The sequence below is a fragment of the Carcharodon carcharias genome, chromosome 8 (genome assembly GCF_017639515.1).
Source record: "Carcharodon carcharias isolate sCarCar2 chromosome 8, sCarCar2.pri, whole genome shotgun sequence".
In the NCBI taxonomy this organism is placed as follows: Eukaryota; Metazoa; Chordata; class Chondrichthyes; order Lamniformes; family Lamnidae; genus Carcharodon; species Carcharodon carcharias.
The window spans coordinates 175808204-175830018 of NC_054474.1; the positions used below are offsets into that span (position 1 = coordinate 175808204).

The 21815-nt window shown below is 43.7% G+C and overlaps 1 protein-coding gene across 1 annotated transcript in view; it reads left to right on the top strand.

Moving 5' to 3' along the window:
• ptgs1 (prostaglandin-endoperoxide synthase 1) overlaps positions 1-19962 on the top strand; it is a 101398-nt gene extending 81436 nt beyond the window's left edge. The window contains exons 9-11 of the mRNA XM_041194563.1: positions 1325-1611; positions 7282-7429; positions 18949-19962. Coding sequence (XP_041050497.1) covers positions 1325-1611; positions 7282-7429; positions 18949-19307 — 794 coding nt within the window. The 3' untranslated portion in view covers positions 19308-19962. The remainder of the gene's footprint in view (positions 1-1324; positions 1612-7281; positions 7430-18948) is intronic.
• The last annotated feature ends 1853 nt before the right edge of the window (positions 19963-21815 follow it).

Genomic DNA, 21815 nt, shown 5'->3' on the forward strand with positions numbered 1-21815 from the left:
TTACTTTACTGATGATCGGTAGTAGACTGATGGGATGGTAATTGACTGGGTTGGATTTGTCCTGCTTTTTGTCAGGACATACCTGGGCAATTTTCCACATAGCCGGGTAGATGCCAGTGATGTAACTGTACTGGAACAGCTTGGCTAGGGGCACGGCAAGTTCTGGAGCACAGGTCTTCAGTGTTATTGCCAGAATATCGTCAGGGCTCATAGCCTTCGCAGCATCCAGTGCTGTCAGCCGTTTCTCGATATCATGTGGAGTGAATCGTATTGGCTGAAGACTGGCATCTGTGATGCTGGGGACCTCAGGAGGAGGCCGAGATGAATCATTCACTTGGCATTTCTGGCTGAAGATGGTTGCGAATGCCAATTGAGAAAACAATGGAGCTCAATGCTATTAAATGGAATTTAATCCTGAAAAGTGTGAGGTGATACACTTTGGAAGGAGTAATTTGACAAGGAAGTATTCAATGAACGGCATGACACTAGGAAGTTCTGAGGAACAAAGGGACCTTGGCGTGTGTGTCCATAGATCTCTGAAGGCAGAGGGGCATGTCAGTGGGGTGGTGACAAAGGCATATGGGACACTTGCCTTTATCAATTGAGGCATAGATTACAAAAGTAGGGAGGTCATGTTGGAGTTGTATAGAACCTTGGTGAGGCCACAGCTGGAGTACTGTGTGCATTTCTAGTCACCACATTATAGGAAGGATGTGATTGCACTGGAGGGGGTGCAGAGGAGATTCACCAGGATGTTGCCTGGGATGAAACATTTAAGCTATGAAGAGAGGTTGGATAGACTTGGGTTGTTTTCATTGGGGCAGAGAAGACTGAGGGGCGACCTGATCGAGGTGTACAAGATTATGAGGGGCATGGACAGGGTGGATAGGGAGCAGCTGTTCCCCTTAGTTGAAGGGTCAGTCACGAGGGGACATAAGTTCAAGGTGAGGGGCAGGAGGTTTAGGGGGGATGTGAGGAAAAGCTTTTTTACCCAGAGGGTGGTGATGGTCTGGAATGCGCTGCCTGGGAGGGTGGTGGAAGCGGGTTGCCTTTAAAAAGTACCTGGATGAGCACTTGGCACCTCATAACATTCAAGGCTCTGGGCCAAGTGCTGGTAAATGGGATTAGGTAGGTAGGTCAGTTGTTTCCTACATGTCAGTGCAGACTCGATGGGCCGAAGGGCCTCTTCTGCACTGTGTGATTCTGTGAAATTGTAAATATTGATTAACTTAATAAGGAAATGCCACAGTATGAAGTACTTAGAACCTGGCAAAGTAACATTATGATTTTAATTTTGTACATTGTCTATTTCTCTGTTTCATAGGGGAAACAATCAAAATAGTTATCGAGGACTATGTGCAGCACCTGAGCGGCTATAATTTCAAGATGACTTTCAACCCTGAACTTTTATTCCATGAGCACTTTCAATACAGAAACCGGATTGCAGTGGAGTTTGACCATCTCTACCACTGGCATCCGCTAATGCCCAACAGCTTCATTATAAAAGGCCAAGAGTTTCCTTATGAAGAGTTCCTTTTCAACACAGAAATCCTCTTGAATGTTGGGCTGGAAGCTTTAGTAGAATCATTTTCAAAACAGAGAGCAGGACGGGTAAAAATGGCTTTTTATCAATACTGATTGAACCTGAAGACATTTCTATGTAGTTATTCTGAACTGGATATATACTTTGATTCATCATGAAGATTAGTCAAAGTATTTAACAGGAAGGCTGAAACATTAGTAATTATATTGTCCATGATTCTCCATTTAATGCTTTAAAAATCCTATGGAATGGAACGAGATGAGACTCAGCATATATCGCTTGTATAAAAACAAAAAAACTGCGGATGCTGGAAATCCAAAACAAAAACAGAATTACCTGGAAAAACTCAGCAGGTCTGGCAGCATCAGCGGAGAAGAAAAGAGTTGACGTTTCGAGTCCTCATGACCCTTCGACAGAACTTGAGTTCGAGTCCAAGAAAGAGTTGAAATATAAGCTGGTTTAAGGTGTGTGGGAGGGGCGGAGAGAGAGAGAGAGAGAGCGAAGTGGAGGGGGGGTGTGGTTGTATGGACAAACAAGCAGTGATAGAAGCAAATCATCAAAAGATGTCAACAACAATAGAACAAAAGAACACATAGGAGTTAAAGTTGGTGATATTATCTAAACGAATGTGCTAATTAAGAATGGATGGTACGGCACTCAAGGTATAGCTCTAGTGGGGGTGGAGGGAGCATAAAAGATTTTAAAATATTTAAAAATAATGGAAATAGGTGGGAAAAGAAAAATCTATATAAATACATTGGAGAGACCAAACGTAAACTGGGCGACTGCTTTGCAGAACACCTGCGGTCTGTCCGCAAGAATGACCCAAACCTCCCTGTCGCTTGCCATTTTAACACTCCACCCCGCTCTCTTGCCCACATGTCTGTCCTTGGCTTGCTGCATTGTTCCAGTGAAGCCCAACGCAAACTGGAGGATCAGCACCTCATCTTCCGACTAGGCACTTTACAGCCTTCCGGACTGAATATTGAATTCAACAACTTTAGGTCGTGAGCTCCTTCCCCCATCCCCACCCCCTTTCTGTTTCCCCCTTCCTTTTTTTTCCAATAAATTATATAGATTTTTCTTTTCCCACCTATTTCCATTATTTTTAAATATTTTAAAATCTTTTCTGCTCCCCCCACCCCCACTAAGAGCTATACCTTGAGTGCCATACCATCCATTCTTAATTAGCACATTCGTTTAGATAATATCACCAACTTTAACACCTATGTGTTCTTTTGTACTATTGTTGTTGACATCTTTTGATGATCTGCTTCTATCACTGCTTGTTTGTCTCTACAACCACACCCCCCCTCCACTTCTCTCTCTCTCTATCTCTCTCCGCCCCCCCCCCCCACACACCTTAAACCAGCTTATATTTCAACTCTTTCTTGGACTCGAACTCAAGTTCTGTCGAAGGGTCATGAGGACTCGAAACGTCAACTCTTCTCTTCTCCGCCGATGCTGCCAGACCTGTTGAGTTTTTCCAGGTAATTCTGTTTTTGTTTTGGATTTCCAGCATCCGCAGTTTTTTTGTTTTTATCTCTGTGTTTAATTGACTGCCACTGCTCTTCAAGAAATGCCTACCTCCTTGAAGAAGTTCTGTTCTTTTCTGCGACAAGATTTCCGTTCCTCTCTTTTGCCTTGCTCACCTTCATTGCTTCCCATTTCCCTCCTGGTGTTTGACAAGGTGTTTACTAAAACCCGCTTTCACAGCCATATCTCCTTTCTCAGTGACTGTCTCCGTCTCCGACTTACCCCACGTGGATTTCAACTGAAATTCCACCCCTCGTGTTTCGAACCCACCCAGGATTACAGGTATCTCCGGGACATAAAACGTTCCTCGGACTGCTGTTCCCGTCACATTCTGAGATCCACACTCAGTGCCATGCGCCGCCATATGAACACACTCGACCTCTCCCTCCAGCAGCACCGCCTCACCCTTTTTCAAAGCTGCGCGTGCCCCCAGTTTCATTTTATTCTTCGGCTCATCCGATGCCTCAACAAGAAACTTTTTCTCTTTCTCTCAAGTGCTAAAGAACGCAAGATCCAACAACTCATCGACACCAACACCCATCTAGGACCCTCCACCCCTGCCTGTCCCTCCGTCCCCACCCCATCTTCCAATCCCAGCCCCAGCCGTGTATTCACTATACCCCCTGACCTTCCCCTCTCCGATGCTGAACGTTCAGTGCTCAGCAAAGGACTTAGTTTCATACCCTTACGCCCTCACCTCAATGAATTTCGGGCTCGGCATGATGCTGAACTCTTCTTCTGCCGTCTTTGTCTCCGGGCTCACTTCTTTGGGCAGGAGTCCTCTCCCTGTTCAACGGATCCTTTTACCCACCTCCAATATTCTCCCTCCACCTGGACCCCTCCCTCTGGATTCTTACCTTCTCTTGATCTTTTCATTGAGAACTGTCGGCGCGACATTAGTCGTCTCAATTTCTCTGCTCCTCTCACCCATTCTAATCTGTCTCTCTCTGAACTTACTGCACTCCATTCTCTCAGGTCCAACCCTGACATTGTCATCAAACCTGCTGACAAGGGTGGTGCTGTTGTTGTCTGGCGCACTGACCTCTACCTCGCGGAGGCTGAGCGTCAACTTGCAGACACTTCCTCCTACCTCCCCCTGGACCATGACCCCACCACTGAACATCAAGCCATTGTTTCCAGGACTGTCACTGACCTCATCTCCTCTGGGGATCTTCTTCCCACAGCTTCCAACCTGATAGTCGCCCAACCTCGGACGGCCCACTTCTGTCTCCTACCCAAAATCCACAAACAGAACTGCCCCGGTAGACCGATCGTGTCAGCTTGCTCCTGCCCCACAGTACTCATTTCTCGTTATCTTGACTCCCTTCTCTCTCCCCTTGTCCAGTCCCTTCCCACCTACATCCGTGATTCCTCTGACACCTTACGTCACATCGACAATTTCCAGTTCCCTGGCCCCAACCGCTTCCTCTTCACCATGGACGTCCAATCCCTCTACACCTCCATCCCCCACCAGGATGGTCTGAGGGCCCTTAGCTTCTTCCTCGAACAGAGGCCCGAACAATCCCCATCCACCACTACTCTCCTCCGTCTGGCTGAACTTGTTCTCACGCTGAACAATTTCTCCTTCAACTCCTCTCACTTCCTCCAAATAAAAGGTGTGGCTATGGGTACCCGCATGGGCCCCAGCTATGCCTGTCTCTTTATGGGGTATGTGGAACATTCCTTGTTCCAGTCCTACTCCGGCCCCCTTCCACAACTCTTTCTCCGGTACGTCGATGATTACTTCGGTGCTGCTTCATGCTCTCGTCGGGACTTGGAAAAATTTATTAATTTTGCTTCCAATCTCCACCCCTCCATCATTTTCACGTGGTCCATCTCTGACACTTCCCTTCCTTGACCTATCTGTCTCAATCTCTGGTGATAGACTGTCCACCGATATCCAGTACAAACCCACCGACTCCCACAGCTACCTCGACTACAGCTCCTCACACCCCACTTCCTGTAAGGACTCCATCCCATTCTCTCAGTTCCTTTGCCTCCGTCGCATCTGTTCCGATGATGCTACATTCAAAAACAGTTCCTCTGACATGTGCTCCTTCTTCCTTAACCGAGGTTTTCCACCCACGGTCGTTGACAGGGCCCTCAACCGTGTCTGGCCCATCTCCCGCGCATCCGCCCTCACGCCTTCTCCTCCCTCCCAGAAACATGATAGGGTCCCCCTTGTCCTCACATCACCCCACCAGCGTCCGCATTCAAAGGATCATCCTCCGCCATTTCCGCCAACTGCAGCATGATGCCACCACCAAACACATCTTCCCTTCACACCCCCTATCGGCATTCCGTAGGGATCGCTGGTCCACTCCTCCATCACCCCCTACTCCTCAACCCCCTCCTATGGCACCACCCCATGCCCACGCAAAAGATGCAACACCTGCCCCTTCACTTCCTCTCTCCTCACCGTCCAAGGGCCCAAACACTCCTTTCAAGTGAAGCAGCATTTCACTTGCATTTCCCCCAACTTAGTCTACTGCATTCGTTGCTCCCAATGTGGTCTCCTCTACATTGGAGAGACCAAACGTAAACTGGGCGACCGCTTTGCAGAACACCTGCGATCTGTCCGCAAGAATGACCCAAACCTCCCTGTCGCTTGCCATTTTAACACTCCACCCTGCTCTCTTGCCCACATGTCTGTCCTTGGCTTGCTGCATTGTTCCAGTGAAGCCCAACGCAAACTGGAGGATCAGCACCTCATCTTCCGACTAGGCACTTTACAGCCTTCCGGACTGAATATTGAATTCAACAACTTTAGGTCGTGAGCTCCCTCCCCCATCCCCACCTCCTTTCTGTTTCCCCCTTCCTTTTTTTTCCAATAAATTATATAGATTTTTCTTTTCCCACCTATTTCCATTATTTTTAAATATTTTAAAATCTTTTATGCTCCCTCCACCCCCACTAGAGCTATACCTTGAGTGCCGTACCATCCATTCTTAATTAGCACATTCGTTTAGATAATATCACCAACTTTAACACCTATGTGTTCTTTTGTTCTATTGTTGTTGACATCTTTTGATGATCTGCTTCTATCACTGCTTGTTTGTCCATACAACCACACCCCCCCCCCCCACTTCTCTCTCTCTCTCTCCGCACCCCCCACACACCTTAAACCAGCTTATATTTCAACTCTTTCTTGGACTCGAACTCAAGTTCTGTCGAAGGGTCATGAGGACTCGAAACGTCAACTCTTTTCTTCTCCGCCGATGCTGCCAGACATGCTGAGTTTTTCTATATATCACTTGTATGTTGGGCTGTCATTGTATATGGTACTGGCAACTAAATAAAAATTAAGCATTAAAATTGTCCCCTTGAGGGGTTTAGAAACATGGAGATAAAAAAAAAATATAACAGTTCAGCAATCTGTTCCTGTTCATTGTGCACAATTTCATCACAAAGCCACAACACTGTAATTCAAAATCTCTGTCAGGATATCCTGAATGTTTCTATCTAGAGTGAGCATTGAAAGGACACAAGGTTATTAACAATTGCATTCAGTGCCAAAATTAAAAATCAGGTTGTATGCAAATGGATAACTGTCTTTAATTTATTGCTTCTGATGTTGACAGAACAATCATGTTACTCGTTGACCTGTCAGTCCTTGCAATGTGTTTGTTTGCAGTTGAGTAACAGACTCATCAAGTCCAAGCACACTCAGTGTGACCAGATTCAAGCACACATCCATTAGTTCATCTCATCCACATTGTGGTTGCAATTGAAACATGTCAGTCCCTTTGTTTAACCCGTGCACATTTTAATTTATAAACTTGGCAGACTTATGTGTACAAATGGTTTCATCAAGTTTTTTTCTCTTTCTGGTCGGGACAAGGTGTCTGCACTTGCTTAAATGAGTGAAAATTATAGGAAATGGATGCTGAAATAATAAATAATTATTTATCAAATTAGAGACTGTATCTGCCCGATAATAAGATCCAAATGCTAATGAAATCTCTACAGCACCTCTATAACACATTGACAAAGTACATCATAACAGAAATACAAAAAATGAATATATTTGTGGAATGTCTGTGCACCATGTTCTTCCTCCTCCAGGAGGGACCAGCTCAAGGCACAATTGTTCATTGACAATTTAGTAATGTACAAGAGTTTTGTTTTACAAAATAAGAAATATAAATAAGGCCAAAAGCAAGCATGGATCTGTTTACAAATGGCTAATATTGTTATTACAGATCGGTGGAGGGAAAAATATCCACGAAAATATACTGCCTGTGTCTATTGGTGTCATTGAACATGGGAGACAGTTAAGACTTCAGCCATTTAATCAGTACCGGAAATGGTTTGGTCTGACCCCATATAAATCCTTCCAGGAGTTAACAGGTAAGGACCTGTACAATGAGTTGCTGAGTTCATAAGAGCTGAATTTGGGGTTGGGGTTGTGGGAGCTTCCCGGGGACTTTCCTGGGGAAAACTGGGAAGCGCGTCAGCTGCCCGCACAGTGGAGGTGGGCAGCCAATTGGTCCAATGAAGGCCCCACATAGGGGTCTTTTTGAGGGTATCAGAGTGGCCCCTCGCACTGAGTGTGGAGGCTGCCAGCTCAGACAAGGCAGCCTCCCAGCAACAAGTCGGGTGACAACTGGAGTTGCCATGCCCAGGTAATGGGCCACAGAGATGAAAGGCTGCAGTTGCATCCATCAATAGTCCTATGGAGGGTTTTCCCTCCACCTTGATGACCCTACCAGTTTTGGGCCTCTTTATTTGTTGGCTTCTACACATGCAACTGAGGGTGCCTCCATGTTGAGGTGCCCTCGCGCTCCTCTGCCTACCATTGGCTGCGCCCACCTCTCCCAGTGGGGCTCCTAGGCTGACATCGCTGCAGGCCTTCAGATTGGGCCTATAGCCTTGGTGGGAGCCAGATGGTAAGTATGGAGACCGCCAATTAGGAGACTGCCAGCAGGAAAGTTGGGGCTTGGGACCCCCATATGGGCCTGACATCGAAAAACCGAGCCGATTATTTCCAGGTGTGTTAAGGAAATGTAGCTGATAAACATAGTGGGGGATGGGGTTGGGGGGGGGTGGTGGTGGTGGTGGTGGTGGGGGGGTGGGGGGTGCAGAATTTTACCCCCCTAGCGTGGATCAAGTTTGGATCAAGTGAGAAGTAAAGTATTTCAAACCTGCTGTCAACTCGCCCACTTCCGGTTTCAATAGAGGCGAGTCAGAATTGGGGATTGTGCTGGGCTTGGGTGACAGGCGAATAATCCACTCTCAGGCAGTGGGGTCATTGAAACGTTTTAAGGGGAAAGCGTGTCTCCATTTTAACATTTTATCTGAATCAGCCAGATTTCCCAGAGCTCAGGGATAAGAGGAGGGAAGGGAGGCCAGAAACATGACCTGCTTGTGGGCCAGGAGATGCAGGAATATTTCCTCCCGGCCCAACAAACTAACCCCTGTACCTGCCCTGATTTCCCGTTGCCTGCCCTCTATCTTCAGCAGCTCCCCGGTCATCTGCTGCTCTCCTGCAATCTCCCCATCTCCCACTTCACCCCACCCCCCACAACCACCCCCAATCTCCGGCCCCCACCACCTTCACATAATCACCCCTGCAATCTCCAACACCATCCCAACTACCAACAACTCCCCGCTAATCCAGCATTTACTTCTGGGCTGCTTTCCAACCCAGCAGGCAGTCTGGCTGTCAAGCAGGAAAGCTACTGAAAAGATTGTAACAGACAGCTAAATCCTGCAGAGCGTCTGGTAAACCCTGACTTATGGGTTTGCCTTAACACTTTCACCCCTTAGTAAATGTGCGGGTCAGCCTTGTTTCTAACCCTTTAACAGCATGGTCTCATTATACTGCAGTGTTCCTTGTTTCATGTATTTCATGTATGTGGAGGCGGTGCTATAGTGGTATTGTCACTGGGCTAGGATTCCAGAGACCCCGGCTAATGCTGTGGGGACCTACGTTCAAATCCCACCAGATGGTGAAATTTGAATTCAATAATACTATGGAATTAAAAGTCTTGATGATGACCATGGAACCATTGCTGATTGTTGTAAAAACCCATCTGGTTCACTAATGTCCTTTAGGGAAGGAAATCTACTGGTCTACATGCGACTCTAGACCCCAGAGATTGACTCTTAAATCCCTTAAATTAGGCGTGGGTAATAAATGCAGGCCCTAGTCAGTGACACCCACATCCCATAAATAATTTTTAAAAAATTATACTGCAGTCTTTAGAATGAGGAGCTGTTGCAGTTAATCTATTCTTCATTGTAGCCCGGTTTTCTAGCCATTTTTGGAAGAAAACCTTGATAACAATCTTTGGAGAATTACTTATAACCCAGCAGTAAACCACAAAGGAAATGTGAGATGATTAATGTATTTGGACAGATCAATAACAGCGTCCAATATTTTCACATCCATTCTCTGAATAAATTGTGTTTTGTTGAGAGACATCAGACATACAATTGCAATATGAATTTCTTGCATTATCAACCACCTTTTTAAAAACCTTTCTACAAAAATGAAACATAAACTTTAATATTGCTGCTGGTCTAATTTTGGTGACCATTTCAGTGGAAGTTAACATAATTAATAACAATGTTTGACAGATCCAGGCAATTTGCAGTAGTAATTAAGTAGAAACTTGATATAGAGAAATACTGACTTCCTCATTATGGCCCTTCCTTTCCTTTCTGTAACAGATTCATGGTGTTATCAAAGGTTGGACATCATTCTGGACCCTCAAAAATGGAGGCTCGTCATGTTAATTCTCCACCTTACTCCCAGTCTGACCTTTCTGTTCTTGGCCTGCTACAATGTTCTATCAAAGCTTAATGCAAGCTCAGGAGCAGCACCTCATCTTTCAAGTCTGCAGCCTCTGGACTCAACACTGAGTTCAAATATTTTAGATCATAACCTCTGCCTCCATTTTGTTTTTTGTGCTTTCTTTTCTGGTTCAGTTTGTTCTCAATTCTTTATCCCCTCACTTTGCCATCCATTCATCCCTTATCGAGACATATCTTTTGTTCTTTTACTTTACTTTTTTTCGCTCCCTTTGGCCTCTGCACCATGAAACCTCCTTTCGTCATTTATACTCTCATGGCCTCTACGCTATCACAGACCTTCCCTTTTGTTGCTCCTTCTCCCTCTCTCTCACTTACATGCTCAAGGCCCCATTGCATTTCCTCCTTCCTCAATTCCAATGAAGGGTCATCAACCTGAAACTTTTACTCTTTTCCTCTGCACAGATGCTGCCTGATTTGCTGAGTATTTCAGATTTCCAGCAACTGCAGTTTTTTGATTTTGTTAACTCAGAGATGGATCTACATTTAGATGATTATCCTTGCTGACTGGCTGCTTCAGTGCTTCTTATTTCATTCTTTGTCACTTACATTTTTGTTGTGCTTCTCTGGCTTTTGATATATTTCTGGTCCAACAACATTGACTAAGTAGATAGGTAGGCAATATTGTCCTAGGTTAATATGATTCTTGGAAATAAGAATTTGGGCTGACGCTCCTGAAAGTTCACCAACCTGAAACAGTTTCTCTCTCCGAAGGTGGTGTCAAGACCTGCTGAGTATTTCCAGCATTTTCTGGTTTTATTTTAGATTTCCAGCAGTCGTAGTATTTTGTTCTCCTGATTTATTCTTTCCCTCACCTACAACGTGTTACAAAGCTATAATAATTTTCATCGTATTATTATGGGTTGTTGTAAAGTAGGTTTACGGAGGTGAGTAGGATTGGTTGTGTGTGTGTGTGTGCGATTTAATTGAATTGGAGTCGGCTGGACTGCAAGCTTGAACTTACAAAAAGAAGGTAGGTTTAGAAGGGCTTGAAATGCTAATGAGTAAACATGGATGAAATCTTAGAATATAAGGTGCAAAGAAAATTTGCATTTTTAGATAAGTGAAGGAGTTGTTTGGATTTCAAAGGGATGGTAGGGCGTTTACAGCTGGCAAGATAAGCAAGGCCAAGCAGTGTGTTTATTTTTCCCAAAAGGAAAGAGGTCATATTGGCAACATGAAAAATTTTTATATTATGGGAAAAGTAAATTTGCAAAGACATATGGAACAATGGAATTTACAGATTAAAGAGAGAGAAACGTTTATAAAGGGGAATGAAAGACCAAGTTGGGGCCGTGTAAGGTCTAACAGGAGTGCATGAAACAGTCTTGAAATAGCCTCCAGCCATTTTTGCAAAAGCCATCTGTACCCAGTAACTAAAGTTGGAGAAACGCCTTTGGAATTCCACTGTTGAGTGGGTACTGTGGTAACTTACTGGCTTGCTTTTTAAATTTAAAATCTATTTTGGACTGTTGCCTTAAAGGGGGTGTGTAGTTGGGAGTGAGTTTAATTAGGAATTTTGGGATTTGTTATAGTATTAATATATTATGGGCAGCATTTTCCCCCCCATCGGTGGGGGTGGGGTGGGGGGGGGGGTGTTGTGCAGGAAAGGGCACAAGTGGGTGTGTTCCCGATCAACGCCCCCAGTCGGGGGCACACTACAATCTTACGTGGGTGGTCCAACTTAGGCCAGCCCAGCATGACATCCACCCAGAAACACTGTGCCCTCCCTGTGCGGGTGGGGGAGGGGAGGGGGGGTGTTCCCTCAGCCGGGAGTGTGTTCTTTTGTGCATGTGCGTGAAAGATCACACAGATCTTCCTGAGGCAAAGTGCTGCCTCAGGGAGATCAGTGTTACTTTTAAAAAGATAATAAAAGATGAGAAAAGTTTTATTGACATGTCCCCTCATGTGACACTGTCGCATGAGCTAGGACATGTCAATTACTTTTAGTAAAACTGTAACACAAATTTTAAATCCTTCATGAAGCCTCCTCCCACCCATGGATGAGGTTTCATGTTTTTTCTGAAGGCTGCCTGGGCTCATTGCCTGCCCGCCAACCTTAAGGGTGGATGGACAGGCCCATTAACCATTTTAATTACCTTTTTAATGGTCTTAAAAGGCTGTTGACAGGTCGGCGGGCATGCAGCTGAGTTGGCTGCGCACCCACCGGACTGAAAATCTAAATGACGCAGGGTGACATCGGGGCGTTACCCTGACATCACCTCGTGTCAGTTTACGCGTCAGCGAGCGGGCCCTTCCCCCGCTCACCAACCGGAAGATGCTGCCCAAATATCATAATATATTAAAATATATTTCCTTATGTATGTGCTTACAATCTTTTCTTCTGTTAATAAGTGTTTTAATTTAATTTTTAAAATCTCTAAGTGTGTTAGTGGACTCATTACTTCTGAATTCAGTGCACAAATCTTCTCGTAATAAATACAAATTGCAAAAGCATTCTGATAGCATGGCCAAGTTTCCCTTGTGGATTTGATCCACCTGGCATATATCACCTGCAATGTCATAACAAAATTGGGGGCTCTTTGTGGGATCTTTGAAATTTCCAGATTGGTTTGGAGTTGGTGAATCTTAAGGCTATGAGTAAGAGAAGAATATTGAACTCAGGAGTTGCTGTTGAGGGATTTTGAAGTGTTGAGACTGCAAAAATGGCTTGATCCATAGCTAACTTTTCTGAGAGTAGGAGACATAACTCTGATTGGTTTACAAAGAGTATCTAAGGGTAAGTTAGTAGCATTGGTGGATAAGTTGCAGTTGAGGTTAACTGTCGGGGCAAAGAAAGCAGACATAATTGAAGAGATAGCACAGCATTTGAAGTTAGAAGGGATACCTGACACTCGTAAGTCGCAGCTGGAGGTGGTGAGACTTCAGTTACAATTGAAGAAGCTTGAACTTGAACAAGCAAAGGAAATGAAAAACTGGAATTGGAGGCAGAGGAAAAGGAAAGAGAAAGGGCATTTCAAAGGGAGAAAGCAGAAAGACAGGAGAGAGAAATAAAACAGGGAAGGGAAAATTGATACTGAAGAAATCAGCAAGGGAAGAAAGAGAGAAGGAGAGGGAGAGAGAATATCAGCTTAAAAAGCTGGAAGTTAAAAAGGTGATCTAAGAGACTGAGGGAGGTTCTGAGATGAAATCTAAATCACAGTGGGGAGATGTTTAAATTTGTACAGACTCTACTGAAGTTTGAGGAAAGGGAGGTAGGGGCGTTCTTTATCCCATTTGAGATGATAGCTAAGCAGATAAAATGGCCACAAGAACATTGCTTTTACAATCTAGATTGGTAGATAGAGCTAATGAGGTTTATGCTTCACTGTCAGGAGAAGTATCAGTAGATTATGATGCAGTAAAAAAGCTGTTTTGAGTGCATATGAGTTGGTTCCTGAGGTGTACAGACAGAAATTTAGGAATATAAGGGAACAGCCTGGTCAAACTTGTATTGAGTTTGAGAGAGTAAAACAAAATAATTTTGACTGGTGGATATGGGCATTAAAGATAGAGACAACATAAGCAGCTCTTAGAGAAGTAATTCTTTTGGAAGAATTTAAAGATTCAATTCCTTCAGTAGTGAGAACTCATGTGGAGGAACAGAGGGTTAAAACGACTAGGCAAGCAGCAGAGATAGCTGGTTAGTTCAGAGTTAGTTCATAGATCAAAACCTTTCTTCTTTCAGTCTTTTAAATCTGAGAAGGATAGAAAGTGGGAAGGTGAAAGGAAGGTAGGTAGTCAGGAAAGAGAAGGAATAATTAGAAATTCTCAGCAAGTTTTTCTTCAGACTAAAAAAGAAGGTTCTGAGGGTAGAAGTAACATTCGAAAACTGAGGTATTTTCATTGTAATTGGGCGCACAAAGTCAATGGGCTGCATCTTCCGGTTGGCGAGAGAGGGGTAGGGCCTGCTCGCCGACACACAAAGTGGCACGGGGTGACATTGGGCATGTGTCCCGACGTCACCCCGCGTCATTTAGGTTTTCAGTTCAGCGGGCGCACAGCCGATTTGGCTGCACACCCACCGACCTGCCAACGACCTATTAAGGCCATTAAAAAAGTAATTAAAGTGATTAATGGACCTGCCCGTCCAACCTTAATGTTGGCGGGCGGGGCTGGGAGCCCTGGCGGGCTTCAGAAAAAGCACAAAACCTCATCCACGGGCAGGATGAGGTTTCGTAAGGTTATTAAAATTTGTTTGAAATCTCTAAATAAAAGAAATTGACTTATCCCACCTCAAGTGACGCTGGCACATAAAGGGACGTGTCAGGACTTGTTTTCCCTCATCTTTATTTAATGTTACAAACCTGAGCCAATCTCCCTGAGGCAGCACTTTGTTGCCTAATGTGTTGGAGGTTACAGGGTAAATCTGTTGCAGCGGTTGGAATGCAGAAAAGTTCTGGAAATAAGAATACTGTGGGCACAGGACAAAAAAACAACGGTTTGTGTGCAGGTGAAGCAGGAAGAATCAGTTATAGGTAAAGAAGTGGGAATGTGTTCACAGTTTACCCAGGGGAGTTCTGAAGGGCAGGTTACAGAAATGTTTAAAGATTTTGTATGTGTACAGGGTGGAGCAAACAAAGATATTAAAAATCTTAAGAGGCACGGGGGCTAATCAATCCTTAATGATATTAGATAGTGATAGTTGTTGTGCAGAGGGAGTATTGCAGAAAAAGCGATAATAAATGGGGTTCATGCAGATGCTAAACCTATTCCATTGTGGAAGGTAAATTTAAAGAGTAAGTGGAAAACAGGTGAAGTGATTGTTGGAGAAGTGGAAAAATTTTCCTGTGCAGGGGTTCACTTTATATTAGGTAATGATATAGCTGGGTCACAGATGTTGGTGATGTCTACTGTAGCCAGGTAGTCTGTGGAGGTGCATTCAACAGAAGTGTTGCAGAAAGAGCATCCTGGATGGTTTCCAGATTGTGTGGTAACGAGATCACAAGCACACAGGCTAAAACAGGAAGAGGAGGAATTTAAAAGGCAGGGGAAAGATGCTGATATTCAATTAGCTGAAACTATCTTTGACAAGATTGTTGAAGGAGAGAGAATGGAGGAGAATGAAGCTGAACTGTTTAGTTCAGTTAAATTAGTAGAACTACAACAAAAAGATCCATGAATAAAACAGTTATATCAGACAGCTTACTCCGAAACAGAGGCAGAATATATTCCAGAATGTTATTACTTCAAAGGTAATGTGTTAATGCGGAAGTAGAGGCCATTCCCTGTTTCAGCAGATGAAAAATGGATGGTAGTGCTTCAGATAATTATGTCATTTGGATAAGGGAATGAGATATTGAGAGTAGCTCATGAAATTCCAATAGGGGGACATTTAGGAATTAGGAAGGCTCGGGTAAAAATACAAAAACATTTCTATTGGCCTTTATTGCATAAAGATGAAGTCAAATTCTATAGAAGATGTCACACATATCAGGTGACAGGGCAGCCTCAAGCAGTGATTAAACTGACACCTTTAATTCTGATTCAAGCATTTGAGGAACATTTCACTAGAATCTTGATTGATTGTTTAGGGCACCTCCGTAACACTAAAAGTGGAAGTCATTACTTGCTGACAATAGTGCATGTGTCCAAAAGGTTCCCGGAAGTGATACCTTTGTGAAATGTTACAGCAAAGAGAATTGCGGAAGAGTTGACGAAATTTTTTACCAGATATGGTTTGCCAAAAGAATACAATTGGATCAGGGTTCAAATTTCATGTCACAGCTATTTAAAGAAGCGATGAAGAGTTGAAGTCAACAGCTTTCCCTCCGGAGGCACAAGGGGCTTTGAAAAGATGGCAATCAAACTTTAAAAACTATGATGAGGGCGTAGAGTCAGGACTATCCACAGGATTGGGACAGGGTAACTCCATTCTTGTTATTTGCTATTAGGGATGCTCCTATTATATCGACAGGATTTAGTCCTTTTGAATTAGTCTATGGTCCTGAGGTAAGGGGAGCACTGAAGCTGATTCAGGAGAAATTAGTGGGTCAAAATTCAGAAACTACTCTCCTGGATGATGTGACAAGGGAAGTGAGTTAGCTAAAGAACATTTAAAGGCATCACAGAAGATGGTGAAGGTGAAGGTGGGTGGGAGAGCCACAAGCTCATAGTTTTGTTGCTGTGGAAAAGGTGTTAGGTTTATTACCCGTAATGAGTGAACCATTAAAGGCAAAGTTTAGCAAGCCTTACCGGATTGAAAAGAAATTGAGTTGAGTAAATTATCCTGCCCATAACGTCAATTTTGTAGGCAGTTGTCTTTAATATAGTTATTATTGCTCTAGGTATAGGATTCTTGGCTTTTATTAAAATATGTACACACTTAACATGAGGTGGATATTGAAGTCAGTACTTTCGTGTCAAAGCTCTGAAACAACTTGTAACATCATGTATGACTTGAACTTGGAAGTTTGACAATGCTTCACTGGAAGAAAATCTGGCTGCAGTATTCAAATCTACTTTTGCCTTACCACAGGCTATGGAAAATATGACAAATAACTTACTCCTATTATTTGCATAAGCATCGCCACGTGTCCACTCTTGTCCAGCTGAATATATTTTCCATCACCTGTGGCAGGAAATCCCAGAAGTGAACAGGAGGGGAACTGGTGGAACCAGCTCCAAGAAATCTTCTGTCAAATTGCACCCAAGTTCCAGATAAGAGCCAGTGTAGGTCAACTGGAAAAATCCAGGCCTATGTTCACAGCCATTTTCAGAGCCAGTTTCATTTAATGTTTGGCTTGGCGTTTTTGCCCGTATTTTTATTCCAGTGACTAGACAAGTGCCTGATATTTAATGAGCTGATCGGTTGTTGCTTCAGTAAATGGTGAAGTAGCAATGAAATTCACACTGGCTCAGCAAGTCTCTGTGTTCGCCAATTATTCTTTGGACAAGCGTTTGCAAACCTTCCAATCATGCGCTATGCTTCTTGAAGCCAATGGTAATTTAAGTTGGGGTTAAAATTGTTGGCATAGTTACAATACAAATTTCCCTCCTCAGAACTTACAGTGGAAGTGATACCAAATGGTGTTTTTGTTCAGAATTATGGCAGATGTTCACATTCTGTAAGCCTGTTTTGAGCATAGGTGATCAAAATCACTTTAAATTGAAGCCAGAACAAGGGGAAAAACAAGGGGGAAGGAGAGTATTGGAAGAAGTGTACTATAATTGGGGTGGCACAGTAGTTAGCACTGCTGACTCACAGCTCCAGGCAACGGGTTCGATCCTTACCTCGCATGTCTGTCTGTGTTGAGCTTGCACATCCTCCCCGTGTCGGTGTGGGTTTCCACACTGGGTGCTCTGATTTCCTCCCACCATCCAAGGGCATGCTGGTTAAGTGGATCGGCTGCCGGAAGTTGTCCCCCAGTGTGTGTGAGTGTGTGCCCTGTGATGGACTGGCGTCTCGCCCTGGGTGTACCCCGCCGATGCCCATTACCTGCTGGGACAGGCTGTGACTCCCCGCAGCCCTGAATTGGATGAAGTGGTTCTGGAAAAGTGAGTGTGCTATATTTGTAGTGTTGCTCAACTTAAAACAGTTGCTTACTCTGTCCCTGTTGTGTGCTGTATAACCTTAATGAAATGGCTACCTCCCTTTGAATGGAAACCTGAAAACTATGAAGGAGCAGATATTTAAACCTGACGGGGAAATAGGAATGCCGATAGATCAGCAGTTGCATTTCAATCAACATTAAATAATAAGGTTGATACAGAACCAAACAGCTTTGGGTATAGGACAGTGTTTTTTTGTTTGTTGTATAGCATCATGGGGCAGAATATTACACTTGGTGTGCGGGCGCATGCCTGACATACCCAAGCGTAAAATGACGCGCGATGATGTCAGGCGTGGTCCTGACGCCATTGCGCAGTCTCACGATTTTTTGTTCATTGGGCGCTGCCAATAATTAAAAGGCCTATTAAGGCCATTAGCAATCTAATTAAATTCAAACTCACACTGTCCGTCCAACCTTACGGTGGGGGGGGCGGGGGGGGCGCAGACAAAACCTTTACATTCTTTAGGAAACCTCATCCATGAGCAGGATGAGGTTTCATAAAGGAAATAAACATTAAATAAAAACTTTATTTTTGAATTAAAAACACGTCCCAGCTCATGTGACAGAGTCACGAGAGGGAACATGTTTTATTAAAGTTTTATTCTCTTCATTATTATTATTTTTTTTACACAGCGCTTCAGTCTCTTTAAGGCCGCTCCGTGCCTCAGGGAGGCTGAAACGCTCTTTCTCGCGCATGTACTAACAGTGCACTAGGCCCAGCTCTCCCTCCCCCCCCCCCCGCCCGCACAGGCTTCGCTCAGCGCTCACCATGTTTAGCCCACCCGCGTGAAATGATGGCATGGAGCCACCCAAGCACCTCCACTGAGGGCAAAATCTTACCCGTGAAGTTTGGCTGTTTGGGCTTGTTGTGGTACCGTATCCATGTTACTGAGATAACCACTATGGGCATGTAGCAACTTCAGAGAGACACATTTATCAGAATTTACTCAGAACCACAAATAATCTGTTATCAATCTTTAGTTCATTGGTTAGACAGTTGGAACATCTGAATTGAGTTTCATGCAACGCATTAGATGCCAGTAGGTATTAGTAAGCGAACAAAGCTGAACCACACTGTGGACAGCTTAGAAGCCGGTTGTAGCCAATGAGGACCATTTTAAATGTATTTTAATGAATTCACCATTCTTTATTAAAATATTTATTTGCACCTGCAAAAGATCACCGAAAAAGCAGAAATTTGCATTTTCTTCCAATCTCTGGAAATTCTTTGCTAAATTTCTCCACTTCTTTGACCAAGCATTTTCTCACTCTACCCAATCTCCTCTTCGGCTTGGTGTCTATTTTTGTTCCTTACGCTACTATGTGAGGCACCTTGAGATGTTTTTTCTATGTTGGAGCATTTGTATGAATAACGCTGTATAAATAATGTCCTTGCTTAATTTGAAAATAAAAACATGCTAAGTTTTTATTTTGTCATTTAAAGAATAATTAGGGCTTCTTGCTTAATAGACTCAATCTGATTGTTTTCTTTCATTGTAGGTGAAACAGAAGTAGCAGCTCAACTGGAGAAATTGTACGGACACATTGACGCAATGGAATTTTTCCCTGCACTATTGCTGGAAGCGCCATATGAAAATGCCATTTTTGGGGAAAGTATGGTGGAAATGGGTGCTCCCTTTTCCCTCAAAGGACTCATGGGAAACCCAATCTGTTCTCCAGATTATTGGAAGCCAAGCACATTTGGAGGGAAAACGGGCTTTGATATAGTCAAAACAGCGACGCTTGAAAAGCTGGTTTGCCTCAATGTTAAAAAGTGTCCATATGTGGCTTTCCATGTGCCACATGATGTAGATAATGAGAGTGAGAGGAGGGAGAGGGAACCATCTACTGAGCTGTAATCTTCCAGGAAAATGATTAGGCCACAGCAGTGGAGGTATTGGGTACATTAAAAAGTGCTGTATGGAGTTATGCTCCTAATAATTCTGAACTATTACATTGAGTTAGCTTTAAGGGGCATATTGACCAAGTGACAATAGTAAATAATCCTTTGTACTGAATTCTGCATTAGGTCTTAACAAGTAAACATTACCCAACAGCAGGAAGCATAATATATAAGGTTTGATACAAATAGGCATAAAACATTTCACCCGGATAAGAAAGCTTTTTTATCCTCCAGAGAGTTTATTTCGTACGAAACCGTGCCTCATTTTTTGATGCATTAATTGGAGTAGAAATTCATGTGTGTTACAGCAGGCTGATCTCTGTTAATTCTACACAAGTTGGTTCCACTGCCAAATTTATGAGTGCAATTATTTTAGGCATGCTGGGTGAGCGCCTAAAACAGACATTAGGCCCCTTAAATAAGCGAATTAGTGACATAATGGCTGTTATGGATCCCTTTGAGAAAATCATGCCCATTGAGTGGGTCAGGCATTGGGCCTGTTCCATCTCAGGATTCTCCAGAGAACCCCACAATCACCATTCAAATATAGACATTTTAAGTTTTGTTTTTTTTAAAAAAAACACCTCCCTGTGGGCCAGGAAGCAGCAGGAATTCTGCAGGAATCATGTCCACCACCCTTCCCCCCCCCCCCCACACCCCCTCGTCCGCTACCCTTCCCCCCCCACACCCCCTCGTCCGCTACCCTTCCCCCCCCACACCCCCTCGTCCGCTACCCTTCCCCCCCCCACAGCCCCCTGGTCCGCTACCCTTCCCCCCCCACACCCCCTCGTCCGCTACCCTTCCCCCCCCACACCCCCTCGTCCACCACCCTTCCCCCCCCCACATCACCTTCCCCCACACCTTTTCAGGATCCTCGTTTTAAATCAAATTGTTATCCTATCAGTTAGCGCTGCAATAAATGATATTTTGTTTAACATTAATGTTTTAAGTGTAAGGAGACCTTGTTGATGAAAAATGCAAAGGATATTACCTAAGTGTTTCTTCAGTGAGAATAAAAAGCCTGAGGCCATATATATGAATCACGTTACTCTTTCTATAAAGTAGGCGTTTTCCATATAGGAAATGTGCAGAGTTGGAGTTTGTGACCAAGGCAGATATTGTTTAAGCCTTTAAGAATACCTATTGCTGCTAATTATTGGGCTAAAACTTCAAACAGCATTTTAACAACTTTGGCAGTTAGCATGTCACTGTTCATTCATGTCTAAGATGAAATCAGGATTTAAAAGTCAACCTCTGAATGTTCTGAGATTCAGAGGAGCAGATTTCTCTCAGTTTGTCACTACCAGTTTGTTAGGTTTTAAATTTTATTCTAATACACAGACCAGGTTCTTTGCTAACCTAAGGAATATCCTAAATTAGTCTTACATTTCTTCTCGCAGTTTCTGTATTTGACCATGCATTTCTGAGCTCCTCCCACACTGCCCTTCTTATACAAAAACAGAATTACCTGGAAAAACTCAGCAGGTCTGGCCGATGCTGCCAGACCTGCTGAGTTTTTCCAGGTAATTCTGTTTTTGTTTTGGATTTCCAGCATCCACAGTTTTTTTGTTTTTATCTCTGCCCTTCTTATACTTGGTCAATATGCATTTGTGCTACCTTTGGCTTGCTCAGTTCCCGGTTGCTGTTCACAACTTTGATTCCAAAATGTGACTTCTTTTGGGAAGGGCTCTTGAATTCTTCCTTTGTATTGGGTGCACAAGGTACAGCATGTTATCCTCAAGATCATTGCCCCAGCTAATCCTCTGCCTTGCAAAGTCCTCAATGAGCTAAACTTTCTGGTTGCATTTTGGGAATGATTTCAATTTGTCTGAGGAATGGAGGTAACTAATTACACAAGTGTTTTTAAAAAAGACTTTTGAGTTTTTTGGTGCCGTGGTAGAAAGTTTTTGTTTTGTGAAGGGTGCTCATCATTGAGAACATAACCAAAACTGAGTAGTGTCCAGGTGATGCTATGCTTGAGCTGGGGAGATTTAGCAAGGAGAGGCTTTAAACACAGTGAGCTACAATTTGTAGAGGTTTTGTTGTGTTATAAATTTTAAAAGACAGGTGTTAATTTTAACCAAAACTGCTGTTTTACACTCGACCCAGTTTTACTTGTCACTGAAAGCAACTGCTATTAAAATAAGGCAGAGTGTGAAACAGGAGGATTAAGTTAAACTCACGACCAATGATGTTTTTTTTCCTTTCGCTCATTGCTGTTAATTAAAGGGAAAATGGAGAAGCTTACAACCATTGTGTTCCTTTGCTTGATGGAGCTAAAGCTCAAGAAGACTCACTCCTAACTGCCCTCTCACAGTTTTTGAAAGCCTCTTCTGCTGGGAAGACTGGTTTAGAGACCAGTTTAATGCAGAGAAGGACACGCTGTTTAACTTCAACTGAGATAGACATTTATGCCATAGGAACAGAAAATGCTGGCAGTACACAGCATATCAGTCAGCAATCT